Source organism: Gadus morhua, chromosome 11 (genome assembly GCF_902167405.1).
Source record: "Gadus morhua chromosome 11, gadMor3.0, whole genome shotgun sequence".
In the NCBI taxonomy this organism is placed as follows: Eukaryota; Metazoa; Chordata; class Actinopteri; order Gadiformes; family Gadidae; genus Gadus; species Gadus morhua.
The window spans coordinates 11337586-11348350 of NC_044058.1; the positions used below are offsets into that span (position 1 = coordinate 11337586).

General features: G+C 44.8%; 1 protein-coding gene across 2 annotated transcripts in view; it reads right to left on the reverse strand.

Moving 5' to 3' along the window:
• Positions 1–10765, reverse strand: part of ntrk1 (neurotrophic tyrosine kinase, receptor, type 1) — a 36758-nt gene that overhangs the window by 22246 nt on the left and 3747 nt on the right. For both annotated transcript variants that reach the window (XM_030370336.1, XM_030370337.1), the window contains exons 2-4: positions 9483–9843; positions 2829–2903; positions 1735–1806 (exon numbers count right to left, since the gene is read on the reverse strand). In XM_030370336.1, coding sequence (XP_030226196.1) covers positions 1735–1806; positions 2829–2903; positions 9483–9703 — 368 coding nt within the window. In that variant the 5' untranslated portion in view covers positions 9704–9843. The remainder of the gene's footprint in view (positions 1–1734; positions 1807–2828; positions 2904–9482; positions 9844–10765) is intronic.

A 10765-nucleotide genomic window follows, 5' to 3' on the forward strand; every position in this document is an offset into this window, starting at 1 on the left:
TTTTTTAGTTTCTGCTCTGTGGATATATAGCAGTGCATTCACACTGCATGTAGTTTTCTACTCCATAACCGTCATTGGTTGGGTGGCCGCCTCCCCCAGCAGCAGGACAGCAGCAGTAGGCAGAGGACGGCTCCCAAGCCGACAGCAGGGGAGGGCCCCTCGTGGAAGCCGATACATATGGAGCCGGGCACGGATCGACCCCGAGAGCCGGCGAGGATCAACCATTTGTTTTCCTTGCCCTCCGAAAGATCATGTCAGATTGGGGGGCTGTTGGGGTCGGATCCCTTACCGACCCACCGGGCGGGGCACTCTTACCGTTCCACCAGCGCTGGTTACATGGAGGCTAGGCGAAGAGGGGGGGTGATGGGTGAGAAAAAAAAAAAAAAAGGCCCAAGGCCAAAGGAGGTGGAAGAGTGTGTGTTTGTTCGGAGCGTCTGCTAATTGAATACAGGGCCGTGTAAACAAGTGGGTGGGTTTCCCATTCAGGAGCAACCTGGCCGAGCTGTCTGATAATCTAAGGGACACATCTGTTCTCCTTCCCCCCCCCCCCCCCCCACCAATCAGCATCTTCACCCCATCAACCCACACTCGGTATTGATTAAGTGATAATGGACCCTTAGTGGAGTGTATTTATTATGCATCAGCTGTCGATAATACGCCTGTGCGAGGGAGGTTAAAGGTGACTGCTGAAGGCCGTCTCGGATTTCTCACCGTCCGTCCCCCAGTCCCCCTCGACACACAACCCCTAAAATCTCTGTCCCCTTCACCTACACTTCAACCCCCCCCCCAAACCAGGCCCCATCGCTCTTGTTGCGTTTGCACGGCAACCACGTCGTGAAGGATTTAAGAGGTAGTCTGAAAGAAGGGTTAAGTTAAGTCCTCGCCAAATGAACCACCAGGTTGCCATGGCTACCTGTCAGACTGGAAAGTAGGCGCGGGGTTGACCAAAAATATAAATAAAACGAACCTTAAGACGACAGGTGTCTGAAGAAAGTCCTGTGTTGCTTTAGTTCAAAAGGTGATTAAAAAATCACCTTTGAATGTCAGATCAGATATGTGTTCATCAGATAAACGTCCATTGGGGGAAAACCATAACAAGTGGTGAGGGATGATCATGGTGGACTTAATGAAACGTCCAAAACATAATTACTACAAGCTTATAAGATCGGCTTTTGTGGGCACTGTCCAAAATTCATGTCTTGCAACTGATTGAACGATATCCCATGGCCGACAGATTGCAAAAACATCTTTGCCATACCAATGTCTGATGGATCTACCACTTGAAACAGACAAAAAAAACTATCTGATGTTGAGAAACTAAATGAGCTACAACTGCTTTCTAACTAAGCCATTCTCCCGGCTTCGGCTCTCATTGTACTCAGTAGCCAGGTTGGAATGACAGGTCACGTGATGACGGCGATGTGGGTGTCAGTAGCACTAGGTGACATGTACTAACAGCCTAATGGGCCGTTTGATTGACAGGTACAAAGGGCTAATCCTTCCCCTCCCCAGCCAGCACTCACAACAACACAGATCATTATTTACGGTTCATAGAGGCTTTTATCCAAAGGATATTTTATTAATATGGACGCTGGGGCTTTGAACTCAGAACCTTTAGGCTTGGAGCAAATCCCCTAACCACTACTTGACTCTTCTGCCTCCAGAGAGGGCTGGAGACATATAGGAGAGATGTTGTGTTGTTGTGTTGTTGTGTTTGTGGTGCAGGCTACTTACATATACTGCAGCTTGGGGTTGTGCTGGAAGGCTCCGGGGGAAATGAGGCGTAGTTTACAGGATGTGACCGTGCTACAGGAAGTGGAGAAGGAGGAACAATGTTATTCATCGCATTAAATGGCTTTCTGTAAAAAACATTTGTTCAATAACAATAAAAACCCACAGGGAATCACAAAGCTAAACTTGATAGCTATGTTTTAAGATTTTTTTAAAAAATGTCGAGGAGGGATGAGGAGGTATAATGTCCTAAAACAATACACCGGCAGAAGGCAGGGTTTGCATGGAGGGCTTTTCTACAAGCATGGAATTAGAGTGTATTGTATGTTTTGTGTCTCTAATTACCCTCATGGCCTTCTGAGAGGAAACTATTTGATTGGACAATATGAGGGCAGACTATAAGCATGTCCTTTATAGATTTACTCCACTTAACCTCGGAGAAAATGTTGTACTTTTTGGTTTGTGCGTCACTTTGAGTAGCCTACTGAGGTTCCATGCTCCAAGAAGCTTGTTTTACCCAATGCAAACATGTAGTTCAATGATTTTCCTGTGACTTGTTACATTTAATGTATATTTCAACATTATTAACATATATTTTCATTATATATGTATGTATTTGTGGGTCAGTATTATATTTTTAATACTTTCTGCCTAATTTAACATCTGGGATTCATAAAGCAGGCCTACATTTTATCTTATATCATATATTATTACTTTCCATTCCATCCCCAATTGGCTTGCCGAACTGACGCCACCGACATCACCAACATGGGATGTAAACCTTTTCAATTTTGACCACTAAAATGATATGATCTCACTCAATAACATATCTAAACAGGAATAGCTAGCTTTCTCGCCCTTTTCCCACTGAGGGAAGGGCGAGAAATGGGAGAAGCTGGTGAAAAAAATTCAAGCAATGTCGGTGAACATAGGACGGATCAAGAGACCTAATTGAGAACAGAACATTCCGACCCTTGTATTTAATATACTGCCATGTGAGGCTCGGTCCCCTCCTAATTCAAACTGTTCTTCACATGTTACATACATTACCTGTATTCGTCAACAGGTTGTTACAAACAGATTTGAGCTGTACTCACAGGTTTTTCAGCTCCCGGTAGTAAACCAGGTCCAGCTCTGTGATGTTCTCCAGGTGGGCTTGGTTTTCTATGTATCTGTTAGGGCAAACAGAGAAAAGGAGGGTTTGTTGATGATTAAACACACCATGGCCTTCCGCTTGTTGTCCTCTGCAGACTTTACCGTGGTCAAAGACACACAAAGAAATAATCATCAGGCATGCAGTGGGAAAGGGAAGATGAACACAAACAGCTCCAAACAGGAGTGTTGGAAATATGTTTCCAAGGTTTTGGCAAACCTCTGAAATTAGAATTGTGAAAGGTGTGTGGATAACTTTGAAATTCACCCATCCATCTATCTATTCATTTATCTATCCATTTATCTATCCATTCATCTTTCCATTCATCAATCCAGTCCATCTATCTATACATCCGTCCATCCATTCATCCATCCTTTGATCCATTCTGGAGTTGGGCAGTGAATACCATAGACATGTCATTAAAGAGCAGGAAGGGGTAAGAAAGTACAGAAACAGGTCCTTAAGGAGCAGGGAGGGATTGGACATAAATGCAGAGCAGATGTTTAAGGAACAGGCATGGGTGACACACTGAATAAAGAGCCTGGTCTTTAAGGAAACTTGTGGTTGTAAAATACTGAATATAGAGACAGGTCATTAGGACGCATCAAGGGTTTAGACAGTCAATACAAAAGATGAGGCATTATGAAGCCAGAACCTTCTGTCTGGGACTCAAACGCCCCGAGTCTATTTAGACACCATCTTGCCCTTCCAAGCAACCATTGGAGCAACGATTTCAGGACACACATATTTCTGTATGTAACACAACAATACCATATGATTAAAACAAGCATCTTAATCAACGGAAAGGTGTTCCCACCTGATCGGCGTTAAGCTTATGTCCCAGTCTAATGCACTCTGGGGAGGCCGAGCTGGAAAAACCTTTTCGTAGCGAGATGCCAGACAGACTAGCAGGAAACACTTTCACCTCCCCTTGGGTCACTTTCCATAGTTCCTGGTCCTCCTCCCCAAGATAGATACATCTACCTGCAGCGCTACGCTGGCGCAACAGATAACTCATCCATGCCCTGTACTTGCCCTGTTTCTCAGGGCTTTATTTAACTGAGCATTAGTGATCAGTAAAGTATTTTTCACTTGCACTCTTGAAGTTATTATAACTAAGGTTACATTGTCAAGATTATAAGGTTAAATTGTTTTCAGCCTAACTTGTAGGTCTCTTTGGATGAAAGTGCATGCTAAATGTTTTTTTTGCATGCTGAATTTGAGATCAATTTGTCGATGTAATAGACACTTATCCAAATATGCTAATTCATCAGACAGAGAAATGATGAGCCAGGTACCGGGATGTTTCCACGTCACGCATTCTCCAGAAGTCTTAAACTTTGCTCACTGTTCAATTTGAATTCCTTTAATTTTGTAAAAACAGAGGGAGCCATATTGAAGCGAGTGTAGGCGCTGTTTGATAAGCGCCCAGCAGCAGGGCCAAGGTAGATGCCTCTTCATTACAGTTTTTCTCAGTCGCTTTGGTAAATTTCTCAGATCAGAATAGAAATTTGCAAAACAGTAAGTGCATTTCTCAAAACAATTCGTACAAATAGCAAATCACCATGGATTTCCTGCAAAAGCTAGTCTCTTGCTCAAAATCCTTACTTCGTCTCTCAAAAGTAAATATCTGTGTCGATGAACATGTCAGTGCCATCAGAATGACAAGTCCTTGTGTCATTGTGTACGGATAAGACAGTCAAATTGCTTAGTCATGTTGTGAATATAACAGTGTACTCTGGAGGGATATGCTGATGTAAACTATGGCTAAAGTTTTGAAGACAATTATTGTAAATTGTAAGTTACACCTTAGTGTATGTGGGAGATTGATTGCAAGAGACTGGACAAGATTCACATTCACGCTTTGACTGTTTGTTCTGTAATTTGTTGACAGACCATGTCATTGCTAGAAATGTGAACATAGGACAATCTCCTTAGGGTAAACTGTACATGCATTGGTGTAGGAATAACAGTGCAGTCTTCCTACACCTCCTGACGTTCCTGTCTGTTGGGCCACAAATTCTCATTCTCACGCAGCCTCTCTCCTCTTCCTCTTCTTCTTCTCTCTGGCTGTTGACCCCGTCCAATTCCTTGTCCTTCCATTGTCAGACAATGTAACATTGTGATGTGCTCCAGCTATATATTATACTTGCCAGTTCATGGTTCAGGAGATGCACCTTTGAGCTATTTCAGTAAACTGGTTGATTGGTTGAGCTAACACTTCACACATTTCCCTTCTTTAGAGAAAGTCAAGATTCACCTGGCAGCAATTTACCAATTCAGGACAGATTTAGACAAAAAGTCCAATTGGAAATGTATAGATATATGCTTGACATATTATGACAACTTGTTCAACCATGTTGCATGTAAAGACTTATGCAATGAACTAATACCTAAATGTTGTGGAGGTGAGACTATAGACGACCATTGCAAAACATTTTGATCAACATGACATAAACCATTGATAATGTAGGAAAGAGCAGAGAATCGTGCATAATCATTTGTATGAATGTAACAGAGCATTTGCAACTTGTTCAAAGAAATTAGAAACTGCTTTTTTGATTTGCACAAGTGACACAATGATGTGAAGATTGAACAGGTAGTTTTGAGAATTTCGATCCTGATCTGAGAAATGTACCAAAGCGACTGAGAAAAACTGTAACAGTTCTGAAAGGGTTGGCTGATCAAGTTTGTCTCCATGCATGCTGAGCCAGCCTGGTTATCCAGAAAGAGATTCTGACCGTCTGTTGGAGAGAGAGAGAGAGAGAGAGAGAGAGAGAGAGAGAGAGAGAGAGAGAGAGCGAGAGAGAGAGAGAGAGAGAGAGCTGAGAGCGAGAGAGAGTGTGTAGATAGTGTGTTGCTGTGGTCAGAGAACACAGCCAGACGGTGTGTGTTGCTGACACACAGCCAGACACTGTGTTGCTGACAGAGGGTAAACATGTGTACTCTGCTAGGATTGACCCTTACAGCGTAATTTGGTTTCCGTGCCGGTGGGCTCAGGATTCCCCATTAGCCGGGCTTATTGGATAAAGCCAAATAGGTTATTGTATCTATTGTTCCCGGGTGGTGTGTGTGGGGGGGGGGGGGGGGGGGGATCCTGGAAACTCTTAAATCTGCATTTATAACTCTTGACAAATTATGTCTTTCACACAGTTACCGTTTAAAGCCAAGATGGCCGCTTGGGGATAGGTGAATAAATCCTATGGGGCCTCCTATGGGGCCTCCTATGGGGCCTCCTATGGGGCCTCCTATGGGGGCTCCTATGGGGCTCCTATGGGGCCTCCTATGGGGCTCCTATGGGGCCTCCTATGGGGCCTCCTATGGGGCCTCCTATGGGGCCGCCAGTACGCCCAACGCGTCGCCATTTACTGGCATGTCCCCCACATGGCGGGAAACAGAAGCTCCCTCGTGAGCGCATTGATTGAATCTCTGAGAAAAGTTGTGGCCACACTCGAGTAGGGGTGGGTGTGTGTGGGGGGGGGGAGAAGGGGGCGAGGAAGGGTATCAGAGAGGGAGAGTGCTGGACACGGGAGGAGAGGGAGAAATTGCAGCATAAAGGGGGTTCTTTTGTTGAACAGAGACAGAGAGAATGGAAGCAAATGGACTTGAGTCATTTGCCACAGATGTTGTTGCTCCTTTATTAGCGGCTAATTGCTCCGTTCAGCGCGGTGGAGAGGGGAGAAAAACACTGTGCAGGCGAGAGTGACATTTAGGTTTTTCTTTTCTTTGCTTTCTCGTGGTGGACAAGTTGCATAAGAACTTGGCAATCACAGCTAACCCCGGTCTTTATTCACATAGTCTGAACATTTGACGTTGATGTATAACCGCTAAACTTCCCTCATTTAACACCTTCCTTCGGGTGTTTTACATGCCTTTCTTTTGTTCAAGTCAAGTGCTTCCATTATCAACAACAGGTGATCTGTACTGATTCGCTATTTCTGCACACACACGCACGCAAGCACACAACACACAAGCACACAACACGCACACACACACACATACACACACATACACACAAACACACACACACACATACACACACACACACGGGCCTGCGCGGTTGCGTGTGTCTGGTGATTGACTGTTTCTTGGAAGAAAGTCACAAGCAATGAACTACTGCAACTGGACACTTTTTGTACCACTATGTTGTTTGGCTGCTAGCGAGGATGTTAATTGTCGAATATTGGCAGGTAGAACTGCACTGTTAACATGAGTTTATAATTGGAGGAGGTTTTGACCTCACCAATCCTGGGTGAGGGTTTGGGTTGGACCAACATATGGTCAGAACAGACTGAGACTGATCATGCTGACCTGGTCTTCCGAGAAATTATAGCAAATGTTTGATAATTGAAAAATACCTTTCTGCATTTTTATTATTTTTTTTAAACGCAAAAGCATGATCTGTATCTGTATTATCTGATGTCGGAGAGATTCTCCATTATCGATGTCAGATCAAATGAAAGTATTATCCTAAATGTTTTTTAATTACCAATTGGGTGCTTTAGAGAATAAGCAGGCATATTAAATGCAACCTTTCAAATAAAACAGATAGGAATGTTTCAGTGCTAGGATATTATAGGATGTGGACGTGGTAGGTCTACATCCATCGCCTTCTGCCAGACTCGCTCAACGTACTGAATTATGAATGAATTGGATTAAAATGAAATATAGCGATCCATAATCCATTTTCTAATAAGCTATTGATGGCTCCCATGATGGCAAATACTGAACTATAACCTGATGCCATGGATTTATTATCACTTAAAAAGAGTATGCCATTTCTGCCAAAGCAATTGGTATTTTACTGCGGGGTCCTTCTTTATACAATAGTAGGCTACTGTGCAGTGGTGGTGGTGGTGGTGGTAAATATGCAAACCCATTTCAGTAATAACACATGGTTATCGGGTAATAAATATAGTTTGGACATTTTTCATAGAGCTTGTCCTTTTGGTCGAGGCCATCGGTCCAATTTATATATAAAAAAAGAATGTGTTAATGATAAAAAATACACCAGAACAGGAAGGAGTCCACGGACATGTGTTTCCACAAAAAGATATTGAGCTCGGAGGTCTAGGTTTCATTTTGCAGGGTGGTGCAGTTTAAAATAAAAAAGGTAATTGGTGTGCAATTTATAGGGTTGAAACGATTAAGGGTCGTGAACCTTCACGCTCTCATGATTCATGAGTGTTAAACACCGAAAAAAAAAAAAAATTCTTTGCCCCTAATATATGTCCCTCCATATATTAGTTGCTCCTCTGAACACACGCAGCACTAAACCATTGAGTACTTCTGGCCTTAAAGTGACACAGATGCTTAATGTGAGTGACTGGACCTTTGATACGGAGATGCAAAGTCCCTGGCCGCATGGACCAGAGACAGAGGTCCCATGAGCCACTCTGAGCCAGCCCCCACCAGCAGCAGTAAAACACTGTATTGATAATCTGAGCACGAGCGCCTGCCCCACAACAGAGCTGGCACGGCAACGCCCCCAAGGTGTTGAAATGCAACCGAGGTACCCTAGCTTACTTACTGACTTACACCTCACAAAAGGACACCTACCAAAAGTACGCATTTCAACCAAACAGAAGTACTGGTGTGCACCAAACAAATACTGTTCCATCAAAAGTACTTAATTAAACCATACAGAAGCATTGGTGATCACTCAGCAGGACAACTTTTTTAAACCACACAGAAGTGCTGGTGTATAAAACTGTACTGTACAGTACTGTACAGTACTGACTTACACCACACAGCAGTACCAAGTTCCACCAAAAAAAATTTTTTTTTTGTATTACATCAAAAACAATGTAAAGGAAGTACCTTTTTAAGGCTTATTTGACGTGCCTCAGATCAAACAGTAATTCTGATTTAAACCAATGAAAGTTCTGCCAAACAAAAATACTTATATAAACAACAGAGAAGCTTAATCACACCAAACTAAAAGTACTTATTAGAACCACAGAGAACTGACCCAGACCAAACAAAAGTACTTTTTTGAACCCCAGAGTACTGATCCACACCAAACAAAACCGGATGCACACCAACCAAACAACAGAAGCATGTATTAACCACAGATAATTATTGACACTGCAAATAACATCTGACTCACACCCAAAGCACATACCGGTAAACCACACAGCATTACTGACTACACACAACAACTACACATACCACAGCCGCAGCAACTAAACTGTTCTGACTCAAAACAAATAGGAGAACTAACAATCCAAACACAATTACTAGCTCACACCAAACAATCAGAGTACTCTCACAAACAACACAAACAACACAGGTTGTGACTCACACCAAGCAACACAGATTGGGACTCACACCAAACAACTCAAACAACACAGGTTGTGACTCACACCAAACAACACAGGTTGGGATTCACACCAAGCAACACAGGTTGGGACTCACAAAAAAATAAATAAGTAGTCACTCACACCAAACAAGACAAGTTGTGCCTCACACCAAACAACACAAGCGCTCCGCAGGGCGAGTACGTCACCAAAGCGACCGACGGACCAAACACGCTTCTGACCGCTCACACCTCCCCCACGCCCGGCTGTGGCAGCACCTCTGTGCGGGGGCTACTCACATCTCTGTGACGTTCTCGCTCTCCTGCGGGGCCAGGGCGGGCAGGCTGGCAATGCCGTTGGCCTCCAGGCACTGCAGCATGGCGAAGGAGCAGCGGCACGCGGCGGGGCAGCCCGCTAGGCCCGGCCGGGGGCCCAAGCTCACCAGCACCAGGGACAGCAGCCACGCCGCCGTCCCCATCCTCAGCCCCGTCCTTGGGCCGCCTGCCGGGGTATCAGGCATGGCGCTAACGGCAGCGCCTCCGAAACGGCGGTCCTCCTCCTCCAACTCCAGCCTTCAGAACAGGTGGCGGCTGTGGTGGCGGTTCTGGTGTTAGTAGTTGTTGCAGCAGTGCCCTGGGTCTGGTCACCAGTGGGTCTGGGCTGAGAGAGATGCAGGTTTAGACCACAGTGGGGAAGTTAGCTCTCTGAGGGTCTGAGGGCCTGAAGTGCGGGTCCAGGCTGCTCAGGGTCTGCTGGAGAGCCAGGTCTGAACTGAGCTGCAGCAGGAGAGGCAGTCAGGCTGCATACAGGCCTCAGGGGAGTCTGCTGGTGGGCTGCGGCCTCACTTCCTACCCTCCCTCTCTCTCTTTCACTCCCTCCCTCCCTCTTGCTCTCTCTCTCTCTCTCTCTCTCTCTCTCTCTCTCTCTTTCTCTGTCACTCTCTTTCTCGTTCTCTCACTATCTAATTGTTGCTCTCTAACCCCCTCACTCTACTCTCTCTCTTTTTCTCTTTCTCTCTCTATCCCTCTCTATCCCTTGCTTTCTGTCACTCTAATTGTTTCTCTCCCTCACTCTCTACTTTGCCCTCTCTCTCTCTCTCTCTCTCTCTCTCTCTCTCTCTCTCTCTCTCTCTCCTCTCTCTCTCTCTCGCTCCCTCTCTCTTTCTCTCTTTCTTTCTCTCTCTCTTTCTCTCTAATCCTTCCACTCTTTCTGTTCCTCTTTGTTTTTACTGTCCATCTACTTTCTTTCTGTATCTAATTGTATCTATCTCACTCCTTTCTGTCTTTCTTTGTTATTGTCTTATTGTCTCTATCTTATCTTTCGCCTTCCCTCTCTCCCTATTACTACCCCTCTCCCTTCTCGTTTTCTAATTTCTCCTCCCCCTCTTCTATCCTACTTTCTTTCGCCCCCTCTCTATTTCATTCACTCTGTTTCTCGCCATCCCTCTCGCTCCCTGCCTCTCCCCTCCCTCCTCTCTCTCTCTCTTCTCCATAATTAAGGGAGGAGCTCGACAACAGTTGCCATCAGTGTGTTCAACAGTCACCAGACACCTCTGAGAGAGAAGAGGTTTGGTGTGAGTGTA